Here is a 21,037-nt window from a genome sequence, read left to right as displayed (position 1 = left end):
CATACAAACCCCAAAGCTGATTCCTTCTTTTTTTTTTTTGACAGACCCAGAAAATGCTCTACATCATGTCATTTTTGCATGTGTGATTTTCCATAGCATGTGTGATGAAACAGAGTGTCAAAAAGAGGCAAACACAAATGTTAACTCAACCAGAGATAATCTGTGATGTTAAAAAACAAAACAAAAACAAAAACACACACACACTTAACATAGAATACATACTTTTCATCTTTAAAAAATGTATCATGATATGCCACGCAGTTAACACATTTAAAGTACACTTATATATTCTAGTATTTGCACTCAAATGTCTGTTTCCATAGATCAACCATATTCAGTCCTTAAACGTGTTAATGAATTCACAAGTTTGTATTTTGGGTGTAAATATTAATAAATCCATATGTTTGTATGGGTAACTCTGAAGCTGCGCCTACAATTGTAAATTTCTAAATATTAATGTTTTCATTTGTACAAATATAATTTATCTTAATTTCTTTTCATTTATTTTCAAGAAGAGGAGGGAGAACTTAGTTATGGTTATAACAATTAAAAAAAAAATAGCTAAAGAGTGCATGAATTACACAGTGCAACACCTATAATAAACTGGTGGCACAATTCACTTTTCATTGTCACGGCACAAACCTATGCTTAAACACTCACCTGTACTTAAACACTAATTTTCAGGCTCAGGTAAGTCACCAAACAAAATTACAGCAGGCTCTCAAAATCACGACAGTCACTGCTGTAACATTTTTCTTTCAGTGTATTCTACTTGTCCCGCTAAAAGTTCTGTTTTAATGAAGGAGAAGTCAGACGTGGCATCACGGCATCACCAAAATTAGTACTACATCAATGTAATGGAATCATGGAGAATACGTTTGTGAAGAAAAGGAACATGAAGGCATGTATACGACTGAAAATAAAAATTACGATTCACCATTTACAGGTGAAAATGGCTGTTACATAGAAAAGTACTTTGCGAAGTATTTGCTGTAATTTTACAACTATAATCACAACCCTCTTTTTCACTGGCCAGCTTCATGCAGTTGGCATTTGTGGAGTGTAATACATTCATTAATGATTTAAGCAAGTGTAAGGTTAGAGTCTGCACTGGCCAATGACGGTAATGTAGCTTGCATAGGGAAATTTAAAATATGGAAGTGTATCCTTGATTAAGATTAGGGTTAGGGAATGAAATACTGCCATGTGCTTTTCTCACCAGCAGGTGGTGTTGTTTCTACATTTCATTTACAAGGTTAAACACTTTGCCTTGGCACAGCCCTTTCCTTTCGAGACAAAACATAGAAAAATAAAAGAGACAAACAGGATTCTATTGGCAATGTAGATAATCACTGCATCATAAATAATAAATGCCACAGGTTTTTGGGAATACTGTAATAAAGGAAAAAATATTTGTTGTTAAACGGTTCTTAAAGCACAACTTCATTAAATATTTATGCAGTCGATAAAATCAACAAAAAGAAATTTATTTGTGTATATAAAAATTATAAATCACAGAAAGAGAATAAATCCATCTGGTGCAGGTAAGATTTTTTAAAAACTCCCTTGAAAATGCTTAAAAAAAACCAACTAATCTTAACACTGAATCTTTACACTGTGTAACAATGCACAAAAAAAAGATAAATAAATAAAATCCATGAGAAAAATAAATACAAGCTGGAAGATAAAAATATGATACAAAATCAATAAAGAGGTCTTTCATTTTTATTTGAAAATCTCGACTGAGGATCCAGTTTTCAGTTTCCCCATCTTCCACCATCAGGCCAGTTTCACCAGTCTCTCACTGGCCTCCCACAGTTTCTTTGCCACGCCAGCATCTCTGGCAAAAGGACGCAGAATGGCGGGCCGGCAGTCGACAAAGTAGCCTCCGCTGTGCTTGGCTGCCTCGTCGGACACAGCACAGTAGACGACCGTCTGAGCTCCCATCTCACACGGCACAAAAAACATCCACATGATCACCTGCATCAGCATCCGGAAGAGGATGGAGTAGTGGCAAGTCCAGCTGCTCTGCACAAAACCTGGAGCACACGGAGGAACATGGGTGAGCACAGACATTAGATGAGGATTGGACTGTCAGTGATGTAAACCTGCTATTTATAATATCAAACTTTAGTTTACAAAGACCCTGATGAAGACTAAGAGTTGATACATGCTGGTCTGTTTAGTTGCCCTGCTCAAAGAATAAATTATTGCTTCACTCAACAATAGAGTGCCTTAGATTTTTCCATGGCTGTCCCCAAAGACTAATATCATGCAAGACGTCCAGGATTTTGTCTGTAATAACAAACTTTATTCATACAGAATTTATCAAATATCTATTATCAGATAAGTGCCGTATGAATAAAGTTTCTTAAAATAGGTTTACAAAGCATAAAATCAAACAAATCCTGTCGCTACAATAAAACTAAAAGAAATGGAACACATAAAAAGAATAAAAGATAAATTAAGAGGTATTTATACATAAAATGGTACACCTAGGGGTAATACGATCTTTTTGTTTAGCACCGGTTAAATCTTTGCCACTCTTTATAGGCTGAACGTGACTGACTTAAGAATGAGGCTGTAAGAAAGCATGAATAACGTTTTTCCAGGTCTGCCATGGATTTTAAAAAAATGTTCCTGAAAAAGTGTCCTTGCATTCTTTTGCAATGAATAAAATCGTCTCAACTGTCAAAACACAGTCCGATTTAAATGACCATCTTATCTGGGCTCACTAACAGCATATAATACTGAGTCAGTGTCATCTATCTTAAGTGATAACTTTGAAATCTGTTTTTTTCCCTCCATGCCAACCATGAAGCCTCTCACCAGGGTGCACAGCATATGAAGTCACTCCTTTCCCCTCAGTGATGCGGGCCAGCTCCTGGCTGAAGTAAATGTTGGCCAGCTTGCTGCGGCAGTAGGTGAAGAACGGCAGCAGGTTGTAGTTGAGGTCCTGGAAGTCCAGCTTCTGGTATTTGTAGTTGGAGCATGTGAGGGTGACCACCCTGCTGGGGGCGCTTTCCTTCAGGCGAGGGAGGAGCAAGTTGGTTAGGAGGAAGTGTCCCAAATGGTTGACGCCAAAACACATGCTGAAGCCGTCGTCGGTCCAGTCAAGAACCCCGGGCATCCCTGGAGAGGAACCACAGAGAGTAAAGTAAGAGGTAAAAAAAAAAACGCGATGAGGAAAGTAGTGACACATGCCATTTAGTAATGCTTTTCTCCCAAACATCTTACAGTGTGTGTTTTGTAGCATGGGTGCACCAGTGCCAATTAAAACCCTGACTCCTACAAGTGTTCTACAAATTGCGCTGTACAGGACCATAATATGGGTAGTCATGCCTCTGGGTTGTATATGAGGAGGACAACAGAGGCATTTCATCCTGTTGTGACATTTCAACACACACCTGCGTTGTTGACGAGAATATCAAGCCTCTTCTCTTTCTGCAGGAAGCTCTTGCAGAATTCCCTCACGGAGCGCACGTTGGCCAGATCCAGCTCCATGTGAAGGACGTTAAGACTGTGACTCTTGAACTTGATCTCCCTCACGGCCTTCTCAGCCTTGTCCACATCTCGGCAGGCGATGATGACTCGGGCGCCTCGCACTGCCAGAGCAACAGCCGTCTCTTTGCCAATGCCAGAATTTCCGCCTGTGAGGTAGAAAATGGACAAAAACAGTGATGCTTTGATGAGATAGCGCTCGGAGCATGATGAATTAAAGACAGCAGAGAGGGTCTACTGCCTTCACACAGACTGGGATGATCTCATTTTTACCCAAATTCCCCTCTGGCATCAGTTTAGTATTTCTGACTCTGATGGTTGTGAATAAAGCAGATCTTAGCTATGTACCTGATTTACTAGTTAGTTAGTTAGTTAGTTAGATACTTTATTCATCCCGAAGGAAATTCACAGTTTCCAGCAGTATCCACAGAGCAGGGTTTCTGCAGGTTTCACCTGATAAAATTTAAGACTTTTTAAGACCTTTTTAAGACCATTATGAATGAAATTTAATACCTGTGTCACAACATAAAAAAACAAATAATGCAGAGTCACAAAATTACTTCATTAACATCTGGGGGGGGGGGGGGGGGGGGGGGGTGGGTTAGGGTTATGAACAACAGTAACTTAACGACTAATTGACTGTACAATTGACTGTGTGTGTGTGTGTGTGTGTGTGTGTATCTCAGCTCCTCTCTTTTGGCAACAATCTCCTCCTCAGTGCTCTTGAGTTCAGTGTCTTTGTCCTTGCTGGCCCTCCTCAGAGCATTTGATTTTGTTAAAATATGAACAAACTTAAGACTTCACATTCATTCAGATATACTGTATTCTGTTATTTCAGTGCTGTCTAGAATTAATCAAGAAACAAGGAGGATGAGTTTTAAAGTAGTTACTGTTTTATATAATGTTGCTTACTAATTGACATTTGTAGATGTTAAATCCGGATTCTTTGACCAGTGTGATCGCTCCGTATCGTGCTTGAATACAGTACACTTCCCCCGCGCTGGCACGGTTGGACGGGGTGTGCTTCAGCGCGGTACGGGCACGTACATGAGCACATGCACGCAGTGCGCGGACATAAATCATGCAACTTTCCTCCGGCCTCTACAAAAGTATTTAATTGTTTAATGCGTGCAGCGCGATTACCAGCAAATGGCAGCTTTGCACAATCAATAATCAACCATGTTGCCTGTGTCATTGTCTGTTGTGATGCTGCAACCGCGTGTAAACAAAAGTCGGTTTATAATGAAAGTATCCTATGGCAGTCTGTGCGCGCGAAGATCCGGCAGACCTGGTGCCGGCCGGCAAACATCCCATGTCTGATTAAAAGGAACAAAAACGTCTTTTGGATGAAAGGAAGACAAAATGATAGCTAAAATAAAACATTTACTTACTTTTACATGTTTCACTAGGTCCCCAGCTGTCGCATGCCCCATGAACTGGGATCCCAGGTATCTGGACAGCTAGTCCAAAGCGTGTAATATACGAAGTTTTGTTTTTCCCGCACCGAAATGTTTTTGCAATTTCAGTGTCCGGCAACATGGCCTGAAAAACCTCGCTGACATCATCATTCGACTTATAAGACTGGTGTTTTGTAACAGTAACAACGTTCGACGTCTTTTTCCCTCGTTTATATTTCTTCTTCTGTTTCCGAAAATGTCGAAAGGGACTCACTCATAACGCGATAGCTCATTGGATGCATGGATAAATTGAATCAAATGAGCGATCGCGTTATTAGTAACGCGATAGTAACGCGATAGCACATTGATCCAATGAGCTATCGCGTTACTATCGTTGTAGTCATAGTATAGTCACAGATATATATCTATGAATAGGGTAATGAATTGTTTCGGGTTAGCTTTTCATTTAGCATTTGCGGTAGTTTTACCAATTTATGAAAATTAAGACCTGTTTAAAATGATTTAAAACGTAAATTCAGTGATTTAAGTCTTTTTAAGGCCTTAAAATTTGATTTTCTAATTTAAGACTTTTTTAGACTTTTTAAGACCCCGCGGAAACCCTGTCAGAGTACAAGATTAAGTAAATCAAAAATAAAGAATAAGTAAATCAAAAATAAAGAATAAAGATGACCCTGGAGATCTAAAGATCTAAGTACCAATGTGCAAAAAAACAATGTGCAAAAAACCAGTAAAACCAGTGTGCATCGATGTATACAATGTATTTACAGTATAAACAGATGATAAATAAATAAATAGCGCCCAGATGATAAATAGATGATAAAAAGCCAATAAAACCAGTGTGCATCGATGTATACAATGTGCATAGATGTGGGCAATGTCCAAATTCACAGTATACTATACTAGAAGGGATGTGAGGTTATTAAGCATTTTAAATGACCAAACCAAATCAATTCTACCCCAAGTGATCCCCATGTAAAACATTATGATTTCCCCTGATTTCTTGAAGCAAACAAGACACCACCAACCTGTGATGAGAACTGTTTTGCCATCAAGTCTTTTCAGGTCGGTGCAGTACCTCCTCTTTTTCATCCATTTCAAAACGAAAAAGCAAACTAAAGAAGCGACAATTGTGTACAAAAAATACATTTCCCCCCCCAGCTACGTGGCTCTTGCTCGCTGACGGCTTTTATTTTGGTGACACTGACTGAGGGTCTGGAGCTAACGGTGGCTAACTTGTTAGCTAGTTGCTAGTTGGTCAGGAAAACGTCATTGTTCTTCAATTTATTTATCGAGCTTGGTTTTAGCTGAGATGACCTTGACGGACGACATCCAGGGTGAATTCAACACCGCACACGAGACGTATTTTATAGCGTTTTTCTGTCTCTTTCCATTCATTCTGTCTGTGGTAACAACTGTCAGGTGATGGGCATTAGCAGCTGTTTGCGCATGCGCCAGAAACACAAACACCGCACCTTCTCGCGAGAGATTTGTTTACTTTTCGTGGTAATCATATGGTGGTAATAAGTAATAACAGCGCTGGTAGCGGTTTAGTCCGGGTGAGATAAAAGTTTGGTAGGTTATTAAAATAGCAAAAGTTTCAAAAGTTTTGTTCTGGTATTGTTTATGGCTCATAGACACGAATATTCAAAATGCATAACGTGCAGACATAACGGTCTGACTTGGTTTCAGCCACTGTTAAATCATAACATCATAATATTCAAGAAACAAGCGGAAATAGGTGAGCATGTAAAGTGAGAGACCTTTGGACCGCAGCACACCTGGACACCACAGCTCCAAGTTCAACATGAGAGGCAGGATTATACTGTAACGGGACACACTTATGCAATGTTTTGAAGACGTTATGGGAAATATGAAAGCAAAATTGAGTGGGATATTTTTTCTCTGCGGATTTTTTCTCATTTGCGTTTCCAGAACAGCTGGTGAGTCTCCTTAAAGCATTTCTTACCTTTAAGTCATATGGCTGAATGACAGCCACCAAAGTTACTGTTGTTGACTAAAACTAAACTAAAACGAAGTGTGGGAAAAAATTTTAGTGAACTGAAATATAAATAAAAACTAGACAAAACAAAAAATTAACTGAAACCATATTGTGCACTTACAAAATTGACTAAAATAAAATACAAATATAGCCCACAGAAAATGTTGTATAAAACCTATTCTGAACTTCTGCTGTCTCACCGCTGACAAACAACACCGCATTGTAATAAAGAAAAACAAACTAAAATGAATACTGAAACTAATAAAAAAAACTAAAACTAAACTGAAATGAGCAAATCAACTCTGGAAACTAACTGAAACCAAACTGAAAAATGTCAATTTTTTTTTTCTTACTGAATACATCCAGGAATATAAGCTTAATGTGTAAGGCTGCGTAATGCATTAATACGGTTTTATGGCTTTCAGACTTCTCAACATTGATTGTTAATGGATTGAGAACATGTTGAGGGATTATTGTTTTGTGTGTGTGTTTTCTACCAGGTCACACATGCAGTGGAAGGTGTGGTTACGTATGGGAGGAATGCTCTTGCCATGCGACCTGTGTGTCTTTGCTGAACTGCTGTGCAGACTACAGCCAGTCCTGTCTGCAGGTCGCCCCGTACTCCAGCTCCATGCTGGGTGGACGTGCTCTCACTATCCTCAGTGTTGTCTTTCATCCCGGTGAACGCCTCTTCTGCAGGTTTGTGTTCGCGAGCAAGCAGTGGCCTTTGAAACCCCACTCTCTGTTTTGGTGACACGTCATGGCTTAGCTCATACATCCTCCACGATTTCAATCCCGTGCTCCCAGTCTCTGCTGGACTCTCACCCACAGCTGCTGCCACCACTGAGCGGACCGAGTACCCTGCACGCCACATTTCATGAATGCACTGATAACATACTCAAAATTTAGTCGATACCAAGGCACTCATCTGGTAGAAAAGTTAAAATGCCTTTATTTTATGGGCAGATCATGGTTTTATCATGATCTGCCCATAAAATAAAGGCAGAACTTCATTTTATAGTTTGATCTAGTCCTAAACCAAAGCGCACCATCTTAGCAACAAAGTCATAAGTTCCAGGCAGCACTCCAACACTTCAGCTTTTTCATTGCACTGATAACATACTTTTTTTTGTGCATACAGGATCCACTGTCTATTGTAAATCTGCAGTATCAACAGTGAGCATCAGGTTTTGGTGTCAGTTCCTCAGAATCAAAGATTAAGGTCTATAATCTGTATTCACCATTTTGTCTGGACATTCAGAAATCATAGAGCAGAAAGGAGCAAACATAGTGTTTCCACCTCCAACAGCAGTGTCAACAGACATGCATCTTGAGTGGGGGGCTGTTGTCATGTAGGGAGTCACTAACAAAATGAGGATCTGAAGATGGGAGTACTGCAAAAGACAATTGCAACATTTCACCATAAAAAAACCTCACAGAAGGAGCTGATGAGGAAGGAGCTGTAAACTGATGATCTCTACCATGGATTTATGTTTGTTTGTTTTTTTTTTGTTGTTGTTTTATTTTTCAGATGACCCCAGAAAAGCAAACTGGGTCAGCTGACAACAATATTGATGATCTAATCAATATTGTGAGGCTTGACAGACCTGATACACAACATTAATAACTAGGGCTGAACAATAAATCAAAATGGTACTGAAATCAAGTGCAATATCAAATACCAGGAGCTGCAATGCTTTAATTTAGGTAAAAATGTGTGGAGAGGAAAAAACATTACAAATGAAGTGCATGTTTTGGCCTAGAAATTGTATTTTCTAGACGTGAGAAAAGGTGTTTGTTTGTTACAGACCTCAGAAAAAAAATCTGATTATCACTTCCACCAAGACGTTTTATAATATTGCAATCACAATATCAGTCAAAATATGTGTATTATTTTTTAGGTATTGTTCAACTATAATAATAATGACAAGACTAAGATCAAAGGTAGTGATAGAAGCAAACAGTCTGTTAATCCTCAAAGTCAGCACAGTTGTCCAGTGTCTTAAATTCAAAATGGAATAAATTGAAGTTTGTCTTTATGTTGCAGGTTCAAAGGTGAGATTGAGAGCGAGGGGTTTATTGATGCCGAAGGCCACGCCCGCTGTATTACTCCTTTACTGTATGAGACGGGTTGGGTGCCATTTGATGTCTCCACTGATGGAATTCATTTCAATCAGTCTGGAGAGTATTTGTCAGGTCAGTTGCCCAAGTGCAAACAGTCCTTTAATTACTTTCCATCAATTATTATTTTGTTAGATCATTGACGGTTTTGATACACCTGACCTTGTGAATTGATTTCGAAAAGGATAAGGCGACATTCTCTAAAAGGGCAACTCCTGTTTGCTGTTTGTCTTTTTTCACTTTGAACTTCTTAATAAAGCAGAAATAATAGAAATTATTTTTAAACAGCCCCTATCTACAGAAATACATGGGGTGGTCCAGAAGTATGGGGATTTATTTATTTGTTTATTTGCTTTAAAAATGAATTTCTATTGAGTTTTCGACAGTGACATAAATCTTGGCCTTATCATATTTTAATATGTCATCCAATCTAAATTTACAATGCAAACTGAGATGCAGAATGAAATTGAACGACTCGGAAGCAGGAAAAAGGACCCTGCCATAGTAGTGTCATCTTTATCAAGATAGTCTCCATTTCTATTTTCTGTCCTCAGACCAGGTCTGTCCTTATTCAGAATAGCTAGTGTTGATATTCAGTAACTGACATTTTCACCTTCATCCAGAGGTCGAACTGTTCAGCAGCTCTTTTTAAAACTCTTTTTGGCCCATAATCACATAAAAAATAGCCATGCAGCTGATAGCGTTAAAATCAGAGGGTCAAAAAAAAAAGGTACAAGTCTAATTTACAGGCCATAATAGTTGCTTCTCTATACAGTATCAGTCTTATCTGTTCTGACAATGAGAGACGTGGCTTCACAGACTGGATAATGAAGCAGCTGTTTTCTGACTTTATAGATTAGATATTAGTCCCTCAAGGGAAATTTGACGGGTTGAAAACATTAATGTAAGCTATTAAAGAGAGAAAAGACAGGCAGGTCGAATAGCTTATGCATAATGAAATTATTTTTTAAGCTGGTTATATGCCTCGATTAGCTTATAACTCCTTGGGCGGTCCGTGTTAGCAGCAGCCCTTTAGAAAATCTCTGAAAAGGGCATCTAGGACAAAAGAAAAAAAACTCTGATTAAAAAAAAAATCCGATCAGAATTAATCAAAATGCCATATAAATTCTGCAAGAATATAATCTGTGTATAGATATTTTTGCTATAGCTTTAAAGATGACAATGATAAATTATTTCTAATCTTACCACCCAGATTATATCAAGTGGTGGGCCAAAAAAACCCAAAATGACACACTTTATCTAGCAATATTTGTGATGACTAAAAACCTAAAATATTAATAATTGTAGTGTCATTAATGCACATTGTTTTTTAGTATTATATAGTTGCGATGTCTAATAAGAACATTATTTTTTTATTGAAATGATGTGTATTTTCTATGTATGTATAGACAGTTGCACCTCTTGGACAGTGAAAATGAAAGAGGCTTGTCATGAAATGTTAGGTCACGTGTTTATTAGATATCTAAAATAATATCTATTTAGAATGATTGATTGTGCTTGCAAATAAATGCACATCATTATAACAGTTTTTCTGTTTCAATACACTCAGTCCACCCCAGTCGAACCGATCCTGCTTTTGAAGTCGCTCTGGTGAACGGAACCCAGTGGCAGAATTACGGCACGGCGGGCACGGCGAGACTGTTGGAGATGACGTGGAACAGCTCTTTGATTGGAGCAGACAGAGTCAACATAGAGCTGTGGGGTTACAGAGAGGTCAACATCAGCACAGAGTCAACTTCGCTGCAGGCCGAGTTGAGCTATCTGTACTCCCTCGGTAGGAGTCTGCCCAACACCGGTGCCTTCAGCTTCACCCCCGAGCCCGCCAAGGAAACCTTCTCTGCCTGGGAGCTGGGGAATATTCGCATCACTGCTGCCTCAGAGTCGGATGGAGCGAGGTATCCTAACTATCATAACTCAGATTTCTCATTCTTATTGAATAGGGTTAGATTAAAATTTAGGCAGCGTGAAAACTAGGAAAATGCGAAACTTATGCAAAGTATTGGCGATTTAGTTGAATACTGGTATTTGCTGGCACCTTCAAAAATGAGCATATTTAGGTAGGTAGGGTTTAGACCAATAGTCAGAATTGTTAACTGGTATGATGGAGGTCAGGTGATAAATTTACTCACCTGGCTGTCTTTTAAAAAAAAAACTGCAGTAAAGTCTGCATCACTCTGCTGTCAGGAGCTGATTACCAGCCCCAAATAAATATATATATGGGACCTAATGGAGAGTTTTACCATGACAGAGGCTTATCTATATTAGCCAGTATTAAAATTTGAGATTCGAGTATGGGTTAGTGAAAGCTTCAACCCAAAAATATCAGCTTTCAAAACTCTTTTTAGTCTTGATAGAAGTCTCTAGGTTTACTAGGAAAAGTATCCATTTTAATGAGGCTTATGATGGTAATTGTGTGCATGCAGGGATGTGCAGGGCCTCTGGAGTCAAGCCCATGTCTTAGCCTGGCATCTGGAACAGGCGTTCAGAGACGATTCTGCCGCCTGGGCCAGGAACAAGTGTGTGCAGTGGGACGCCCTGGAAAAGACGCTTCCCAACTTCCTGGATGAGATCATTGACTGTCCATGCACTCTGGCCCAGGCTCGGGCAGACACAGGCAGGTTTCATGTAAGTATACTTGAGTGACTCCACAATTATTATCATAATTAGTACAAGCAGCAGTGCACAGTGATGCTCTTTATTAATATTACACACTCATGCAGAATCAAAGGAATGAAATATTTGTATTCCCAGCATTATTCTATAACAGAAGAAGCATGTATGATTTTTAAACATCAGTATATTATTGTCAAATTAATTGTAATGTAAATGAATCAAGCCATCGTAGAGAACATAAATCCTGTGGCTCATTGCTCCAAAACAACAGGTCCAAGGTTTTGTTTTTTTACTGAACAGGATAAAAACATGTTGAGAGTGATTTTGCATTGGCTTCTCACTTATTCCACCCTCTGTCATAGTGAGAGTTACCGAAAGCTTAAACTCTGTGGTGGAGCAAGTGCGCCCTCTTCCTGTTTTGTACTGTAAAGTCGTCCAGCAAATTTCCTCTCAAATGCAAATGAAGTTGCAGTGCTGAGGCCAGTAGAGTCTTCACTAGAAAAATAACGTCCAAAGTAATAACAGGATGGTCAGAGGCAAATAAATGCTTTGTCTTCTTGGCCATGCACTCAGAAGTATATGGCCAAGGTTATGAGCACTTCCCATGATAGATTGTCTAAGATTTTTCTATCCAGGAGTATTATTTAGACAATGTATATGTGTGTTTAAATCTCCAAGAATAGTAACTGTGTACCTTCCCATGATCAGAGATGAAAAAAAAAAAAAATAGAGAAATCCAAGATCGAGTTATTATGTTTTGGATGTAAATTTTTACAACACAAAATAAACTACACTACATTGAGAAGGGCTGATTCCAAAGACATAGTTTGTCGGACTCTAAGTAAGTAAGAGAAATAATAAAATTCTCCAGACCAGATGTGTCTCTTAATTATCTCTTCAACCAAATGACAAATTGGCTATTCTGTACCATGGTCTCCTTTTGGTAACCAATGAAATAGATTAAAGCCTGAATATCTTTTTCGCCCTCAGTCTCTCAGCCTCCCCTGTAACGGTTTAGCACCCCCCCTACTATGAAACTCATTGCACAGGGGCGTTAACTTGGGTTATTAGCAGAGCTGTGAAGCTATGTTTAGTTTAACATCATTACTCCTATCGGAAATCTTCTCGCCTTCCCTTACTGAGGCTGATTATTACTCACTGCGTTCTTTCAGACTGACTATAGCTGCGACATTGAGAGGGGCAGTGTCTGCACTTATCACCCCGGTAGTGTCCACTGTGTGAGGGCAATTCAGGCCAGGTAGGAGTGAGGAAAAGACACATTATGATTTTACCCTTTTTAAAGAATAAAATGTTGCCTCTTCCTTGATTTTTTTTTTTTTTCACTTTTTTGATTCTCCTTTCCTCAGTCCTACGCATGGATCAGGGCAGCAGTGTTGCTACGACAGCACAGGGGCTCAGGTGCTGACGGGGGATTCGACAGGCGGCAGCACCCCAGATCGGGCTCATGACTGGGGCTCCCCTCCATACAGGAAGCCCCCACGAGTGCCAGGCTACTCCCACTGGCTTTATGACGTCACAAGTTACTACCACTGCTGCTTGTGGTCTGACTACTGCCACATCTACCTCAGCCATCGACCTTCTAGTGGGTGTCAGGCCTACCAGCCCCCAAGAGCTGGTGAGAGCATCTATGCTATGTTAACTCAAATCTAGTCAAGTCAAATCAAATGACAAGTACTTTTAATGAGCAGGAATGTCACAAAGTCCTTTACAGAGATCAGAGGACACAAAACAAAGGAAACAAGCTCATATTCTGTACAATATTATGACTATTTACTTATAAATTTGCCTATGATGTGGTTGTTCAGCTGCCTTCATCTCACCTATGGGAAATACAGAAATGTTATGGCAGTGTACTGAAAATAAGCGAGTATATGTGGTCTTACAAGAAGATAAAACATTAAGCTGTAAAATTCTCTCTCTCTGTAACTATAAAGCAGGTTTCCATAAAAGATGAAGCACCTAGAAGTAGGTTTTCCCAGTATGCAGCGTCATCAAAACTTTTTTTTGCTTACAGAGAGGACTAAGTGAGATTGAAATTGCAGCCAAAATGTGAAGATTCATAGTTAAACGTAACATTTTTCAAGCAGGAGAACTGGACGTGCTCAGCTCAAATGTATTCAGAATGTGAGGGGCGCCGACCCAATAAAGTTCAAAAAATCACAAATGAATTCGTCAGCACTCACATATAAATATCGCTTTTTTTAATGCGCTGCAGCAGAATGAAACAGACACATTTCATCTGAAGGCTTTTGTCAGCGTTTCTAAGATTTTATGTTCGTCGTGACAATTGTTTAACAGCAGCCAGGGACCTGCCGGTGATTTACAATCAGCTGATACAAATCACAACATCAAAAGACAATTGGTTATAAGAAAAATAAAACTAGTAAGAAAAACAAGAAGTAGTAACAAAAAATATATCACACTTAGTTGCTGCAAAAACCACATAAGTGACCATGTGGCTACTATCTGTTTTACGAGCCACAAACTTGAACTTTTCCATTTATCACGTACTGCTCGGTAAAAAAAAATAAAAATCAGCTGTGTACACATTTAATATTACCACATGATGAAATTTCACATGATGTAGGGCGGTGAAATGTGTCTGTTCTGCTTGTCCTGGCTTAATTTGGTGGTATAAGATCATGGGAATATGAGAAACAGAGCCACAGTTTGTGTGTTTGTTAGTGTCTCTGTGTGCGTGCTTCCACTCTTATAGTCTATAGATATGAGAGAGCTGGGTAATACCAGGACAGCCTGCAGGAGAATAAATTGAATGACAGACTGCAGCTTAGAGTTAAGATGGGCTGTGGAGATGAATTAGATTACACAATTGATTATCTGCTCATCAGGGACCATAAAATCCAGTGTCCCACGCGCTGAGATTAGAAATCCAATCTCGAGATAAATTCAAGATTCATATCTGCAGCGCATTGATCGAAATAAATATGTTTGTGCCGGAATATGTATTTGATGTAAAAGCGCGCAAGCCTTCTGTTTGCCGTTGCCTCACAGGTGCCGTCCTCGGGGACCCGCATTTCATAACGTTTGACGGCCTCAGCTACACTTTCAACGGTAAAGGAGAGTACTACCTAGTGTCTTCGCCAGACAAAGAGCTGAGTGTTCAGGCCAGAACAGAGCAGGTGAAACTTAAGAACGGTGAGTTCAAACATGATGTGAAAGCCTTGTCTGTGTCCCCTCTCTCATCCCTAGGGTCCTGCCTCTCAGTGTTACCCAACCCTTTGTTTGGGGTGCACACCATTCCAAGTTTCCAATAGACTTTCTCTGTGATTGCTTCTTGTTTTTTGGGAGGTATTTTTTTATAGCCAGAAGAGTGAATGTCTACCTCTACCTTTTGTGCGGATGTAATTAGACCTTGTGACTTCTTGGTGAATTATATTTGTCTTCTTTGGCCAGTGCTTCTCTCCTAAGAGGGATTTAAGTTTCACACTTGTCTGTTGCACAATTCTGAGTAGCTGTGATGTGAGATCCTTGTGGGAGTGAAACATGTTGGCACTGTAAAACGATGGCCCATTTCCTGAGTTTTGTTGTTCTCACTCTCATGGGGTCAAATGTGGTGAGGAAGAGCAGATGTTAGCCTTATTGGTTTTGATATCTTCCAAACAGTTACACAACCGCCGTGGGCCTGGTGACTGTGATCAGGTCAGATGTCATTAGTGTTGACAGTGATGAGAAACATCTGAATTTGTGGTACCGATATTGCTGAGACTGACACAGCGTTAAGACTATCCTTAACTTCAGAGTACTTAACCTATGGTGCACCAGCCAGCAATATACAACATAAAAAAATGCATAGCTGGGAAGAAAAAAATCCTGCAGGATCATAAAAGGACCCACCTAACATTCAAATTAAAGACAGCTCTATATGCTTGCCACACATGTACAAACAGATATGAATATTTTTAAGGTATGTTAAAGGGAGATGAGAGTATGATGTTTGTATTACTACCAAGGTACCTCGGCCAAAGCCACACGTCTGTCATCAGTGGCCATGAAGGAGAAGACCTCTGATGTCATCGAAGTGCGTCTGGCAGAAGATCTGGACCACCTACAGGTGCTGAGGAACCAAAAGGTCCTCGCCTTCACTGAGCAAAGATGGATGGACCTGCATGGTGAGACGCTAAGACACTCATGACTGAGCAAAAGCTGCATTAGGCAACTCTGTACTTTAGTGGCCCCAAGTGGCAGCCCACTGTTCATGAAATCCATTATTCATTATTAACTGTTTTTGTAAGTATTAAGAGCTTCATTTCCCAGAAATCATGAATCATGACATCAGTGAAATGCACCCTCCTCTGACCTTTATTTCATCTTCTCAATGAGGTTGAGATGTTGACGGAAATCTCTTGGCAGCGGATTCAGCGATCATTAGCAACTCGAGCTTTCTCTGCACAAAGAAAGTGAAAATTTTACTTTCAAGTTTCAGCACATCGGTTTCTGTACTTTGAGAAGATTTCCCGCAAGTGACCATCAGAGTATCACTCAGGCAAATTCAGGGAATCTATGGGATCTCAATTACAGAGGATAGGATACTGTTTTGTCTGTTTCAGCCTTAATTTGTTATTCAGGCTGACAAAATGGATGTGTAAATCCGCTTATTGCAGCTTTATCTGCACTGGCATCTGCAGAACTGCCTAATTTTTCTTATGGTAATGTGTGTTCACAAGGTTCAAAGGTTTTGGTACATGTACCCAATTCAGGTTTTAATATATTGTTATGATTGTCACCATTTTTAGTAAGATCGATTAAAGGAAAAAGTGACTCGAAATACAAACACAACCTTTCTCTTTTCTAGGAGTATTTGTGTTCTCCCCGAGTCCCCAGAACGTGACAGTGATGTTCTCCTCTGGTGTTGGGGTGGAGGTGCGCAGGCATGAAGGAACCATGGCAGTGACGGTCCTGCTGCCAACAGAGTTTACCAACCACACCCAGGGTCTCCTTGGCCAGATGAACTCTGACCCTTCAGATGACCTGCTGACCTCCCAGGGAGTGGTCATCACCTCAGACAATACCACGCCTGAGGAAATATTTACCTTTGGAGCTGGCTGTGAGTCTAAAAGTCACGATGTTGGCAATGTAACTGGCTCACTGTGGGGCAATGGGAAGGTGACAAGATGACCCCAGAAAACTGTCAATAGAGGCTTTGCAGTTGAGATACAAGTCTTGTAACCATCTCCGGTGCCATCACCGAGGTCCTGAATTGGAGAACTGGCTTTATTCAAATATGTTAAAACAGGCTAGACACAGAGATGTACCTAAAACAGATTGATGTGGTTCCATTCGTTAATGTTAGAGTTATAAGTGAATCTGATGAAGTTGACTTGTTTTCAAAATCTAGTCTACTGGGATGTAGTAAACTGTCTTTTCTTCAGCCCTGACCCGTCAATCCTGGTTTACAAAGCAGTATGTTTTTTTTTTTTTTTTTTTTGGCATGAAAAGTAATTTAACAGGGCAACCAAATGGTTCATGTTACCACTCAGCTACGAGATTCATCAACTCATAGATATCAGACTTGTTTCCAGCAAGACAGTGATGGTTAGCCAGCTAGCAAGCTGATATGATCTACACACAGATCGATCAGATTTAATGGTGGTAAAATCAGCAATTCCCAGTAAAAACACCACAGAAATTAAACATGTCTTTTGTAGTTTTATGTGGATGGCCAAGTTGAATGTTTAGAAACACAGTCATCTTTCACAGCCCCTACTGACTGCAAACTATGGCTGCCGGATGGTTCGCTACATCACCTGAAGACCCTCCATCATCTGCAGATTCATTAATTACCAATCAGTGTATCTTTATAAGTGGCTACCTAATTTTAGCTACATTTGGCTAAAATTTAGACAAACAATTTAAGAGTGCACTAGACGAACGCAAACACGTGTTTAGAGTTAAAGGGGCTTTAATAGATTACAGAGAGATATCAATGGTTGTGACCATACTGTGCAAGTGAAACCACATCTCTGGAACCCATTGGGGCTAGACCACAGACATGCATGATAATAACGACCCGGCTGCAATTACATATCCTTCACACTGAGTAGCTGACTTTTCATGCACTTGACTTTAGACTGAATTTTGGTTCACTATAACTGCAGTAAGCACTCCAGCTATTTAAGCTTGAGGGAACTAATAGATTTATGGGCATTAATGGAGTGACATGTCTGCATGCATCAAAGTTGTAACTACACGAAATGAAAGCCATACATGCATTCAGTTTACATGCTGTAGTCATGTCTTACAATTTTGTTCTTGTTTCCAAATTGTTTCCGACTAGAGTATGTATGCAGAACACTAGTGCCTCATACACTCTCAGTTTATACAATGGCTAATTTCAACCAAATGCCATAAGTACCTTTAAGCATGGACAGCCATGTCTAATTGGTCATTATGCCAAATCTTGATGTTGCCCAAGAAGCTAGCTATCAATCACTTTCTCATTTTTCCTTTTTTTATTCATATGTTCTTTTACCACATTGAGCAAACATTTTCAGAGTGCACACATGTTGGTAATATATACAAGCTATAATGTCTTTGATGATGCTGATTTTTTCCCTTTATTTAGCCTATATGTCATATGTCAGCAATCACACTACAACTTCACCAATTTTGTTCCCCTCCATTCTTATGGAAAAAGTTTTGGTGTTATTTGTTCAGCTAACCAAGAGCTCTTTTTTTTTGCTTACTTGTGTCCACAGGGAACATATCAAAGGAGACGTCCCTTTTCACATATGACTCAAAGTATCTTTTGGATACATACCTTAACCAACCAACACACGACCCCGCCTTCATCCCTGCCTTCTCTCTACCCGAGAGACCCGATGACCCTCTGGTGGCAGATATGTTGAAGATGTGCTTTGGGGATGGAGCGCCGTTCTGCAAGTATGACACCCTGACCACTCGCAGCCTGGCCGTGGGAAACGCCACCCTCAGGGCTTACCAGAGTCACAGCGCCCTCATACAGGACTTGGAACCAGGTAACACATGGACTGTGGCCTCAGACTCCTTTAATTTGATGTCTGTTACATGCAGTGTCGCAGACTTAGGAGTAATGAAGGAGGGAATCCTCTGTGATTGCAGGCCAAAACAAGGTGATATATTTGTTACTAATTGGCCAAGACAGGACTGCACACTGTACATATTCATCAGCTGAGACTGCAGCATACAGGACCAGCGGACCAGCTCTATTTTCTTGTTTGGTAATTCAGTTGTAGAGAAATGCTAAATCAATTTGGCCAAATTCACTACAGCAAGACAGCGATGCTTAGCTAGCTATAGCAGGCTGACATGATCTACACACAAATTGATCAGAACTCTGGAAAGTTTGTGCATCAGCATTTCTTTCAAACTTATTTTATTACGGCTGTTCAAGACAGTATATTGATTCTGATAATGATTTTGACTGATCTTAATATTGATATTGTACTGTAGTGGTGTCTTGTGGCTGGCTGCCCACACCCAGGAATGGGAAGAAAACTGGAACAACCTACCTTGAGGGGAAAACCTTGAGCTTCTCCTGCAATGCCGGCTACCTGTTCTACGGCTCACCAGAGCGTACCTGTGTGGATGATGGGACGTGGACCGGAGAGCAGCCGTACTGCATTACAGGTTGGTTCTAACATATCACAACACGAATGGCTCTAACATTTAAATGCACGTTAATATTCTGTACATTTTTGGGAACACCAAATACTCTGTATATGAGTCGGCGCTTGTAATCCCCACATCCTGTTTACAATAACTAGGACAAGCTTTTGTTTTTGGCGGCTCCCACAAGGGGTCGCCCAGCCAATCATCCACTCCTCATGATCTGCATGTTTGACTTGGCATAGGTTTTATACCGGATGCTGTCTTGACGTAACCATTTTATCCGGGCCTGGGACCGACATTAGGAACGCATTAGCTTGTGCATCCTCAGTGGCAGGGGAATTAAATAACTAGGACAAGTATATGTCCCCCTATATTGAAGCTTATATAGAATATTCAGGGTTTTCATATTTGGGATATATTAACTAGGACAAGCCTATATCACAAATATTAAAAAACCTAAATGTTGTAGCTTGGATATGCTCTAAATCAGTGTGTTCTGGCATATCCAAGCTAGAATATTCAGGTTTTTCATATTTGGGATATATTAACTAGGACAAGCCTATATCACGAATATTAAAAAACCTAAATGTTGTAGCTTGGATATGCTCTAAATCAGTATGTTCTGGCATATAAACATTGGATTTGGCAAACAAGTGTTTGCTGATTTTATGGAGTCACAAGCATCAAAATAAAACGCCATTAATGAACATAGCAGGAAAAATAAAGAGTTTAAGGCTATTTCCATGCATATGTGTAAACGGAAACACTGATTGTTGAATACTCCCTGTTAATGCCACAACCAAACTAAACCTTTAGCAGGGATTAGGCTCTTATATGGAAAATTAATGTGCATGTCAATTAATTCCAAGAGATGAGCACACAAGTAGTAGAAGCAGTAAAATGCACAAAAAAAAACCCAACTCACAGCACTAACTGCAAAAGCTTCAAGACTGTAAAAAATGAAGGCAAAACCCCATGCACTATAAACAGTGTGTTTTTAAGTATGAACGAATTTCTCGCTTTATTTTTCACTTGGTTGTATTCAATTGGTCGCTCTCATTCTAATACACTCAGATCACATGTTTTATATTCAGGACTATTGGCAGCATCCTCCAATGAAAACTGAGAGGGGCTATGTTAAACCCCTTTATACCCCAACTCTTTGAAAGCAGAGATTCATCTGCGCTCTCAGTTGCTCAGGAAGACCATTAGCCACGAAGCTCTAAATGCCAGAAACTGGATTGGATTGGCTTTGTGTTTGCAAATTGGAACCACCTGGGTTCCTCTAATGGTTCAATTCATCACTCCTGCCTTGAACTCTCTAAATGAGCAGTATTGCAGTCCTCAGCTGTGGCCATCAGGTGGCAGTGTTTCCCATTGAATTTGATTCTCAGGTTTCTCACAGGTTAATGCCTGAGCAGGTTAATGCCTCCTTTTGTTCCATTGTGCAATGTGAAGCAGGATGTTTTTTTGGAATTTCTTGCGAAACGGAAGATAAATGTGTGTCCACATAACAGTGTCATCGAGATTGTATCAGAGATTAGATCTGTGATCGGTCAGATGTGGAAGAATCAAAGACAAGACATGCAGATTGAGATGTTGAGGCAAAGCGCACAAACTCATATTTCAGGAATATGAGTGCGGCTTTTCGCTTCAATGACATATCAGCTAAGGTGAGAGAGGAGACAGAGGAAGGAAGCTGCTCGACTTGTGATCTACCTCGACGCCCTCCCCT

General features: G+C 40.0%; 2 protein-coding genes across 2 annotated transcripts; one reads left to right on the top strand and one right to left on the bottom strand.

The window, feature by feature from the left end:
* Window positions 1-204: 204 nt before the first annotated feature.
* Window positions 205-6,354, bottom strand: LOC115365609 (retinol dehydrogenase 14). Its single transcript, XM_030060695.1, has 4 exons — window positions 5,945-6,354; window positions 3,408-3,650; window positions 2,830-3,132; window positions 205-2,039 (listed from the first exon to the last, which is right to left on the bottom strand). The coding sequence occupies exons 1-4, from the start codon at window positions 6,063-6,065 to the stop codon at window positions 1,780-1,782; spliced, it is 927 nt and encodes a 308-aa protein (XP_029916555.1). The 5' UTR covers window positions 6,066-6,354; the 3' UTR covers window positions 205-1,779.
* On the top strand, window positions 6,229-19,331 carry susd2 (sushi domain containing 2). The gene is made up of 13 exons (XM_030059702.1): window positions 6,229-6,278; window positions 6,852-6,859; window positions 7,386-7,617; window positions 8,966-9,114; window positions 10,610-10,955; window positions 11,484-11,685; window positions 12,846-12,931; window positions 13,041-13,309; window positions 14,707-14,850; window positions 15,666-15,824; window positions 16,508-16,759; window positions 18,411-18,689; window positions 19,144-19,331. The coding sequence occupies exons 1-13, from the start codon at window positions 6,229-6,231 to the stop codon at window positions 19,329-19,331; spliced, it is 2,364 nt and encodes a 787-aa protein (XP_029915562.1).
* Window positions 19,332-21,037: the final 1,706 nt, after the last annotated feature.

Source organism: Myripristis murdjan, chromosome 9 (assembly GCF_902150065.1).
Source record: "Myripristis murdjan chromosome 9, fMyrMur1.1, whole genome shotgun sequence".
NCBI classification, from domain to species: Eukaryota; Metazoa; Chordata; class Actinopteri; order Holocentriformes; family Holocentridae; genus Myripristis; species Myripristis murdjan.
Note: the sequence above shows the minus strand (reverse complement) of the source record. Positions and strands in the feature narration are given on the sequence as shown.

Excerpts from the sequence above, each read along its gene's own strand:
- LOC115365609 (XM_030060695.1), bottom strand. The coding sequence starts at position 6,065 with ATGTATTTTTTGTACACAATTGTCGCTTCTTTAGTTTGCTTTTTCGTT. Across the intron at positions 3,651-5,944 it reads CAAAACAGTTCTCATCACAG|GCGGAAATTCTGGCATTGGC; the intron begins GTTGGTGGTGTC and ends TCTACCTCACAG. Across the intron at positions 2,040-2,829 it reads TTCATATGCTGTGCACCCTG|GTTTTGTGCAGAGCAGCTGG; the intron begins GTGAGAGGCTTC and ends CGTGTGCTCCAG.
- susd2 (XM_030059702.1), top strand. The coding sequence starts at position 6,229 with ATGACCTTGACGGACGACATCCAGGGTGAATTCAACACCGCACACGAG. Across the intron at positions 15,825-16,507 it reads AAGATGGATGGACCTGCATG|GAGTATTTGTGTTCTCCCCG; the intron begins GTGAGACGCTAA and ends TCTCTTTTCTAG. Across the intron at positions 16,760-18,410 it reads ATTTACCTTTGGAGCTGGCT|GGAACATATCAAAGGAGACG; the intron begins GTGAGTCTAAAA and ends TTGTGTCCACAG.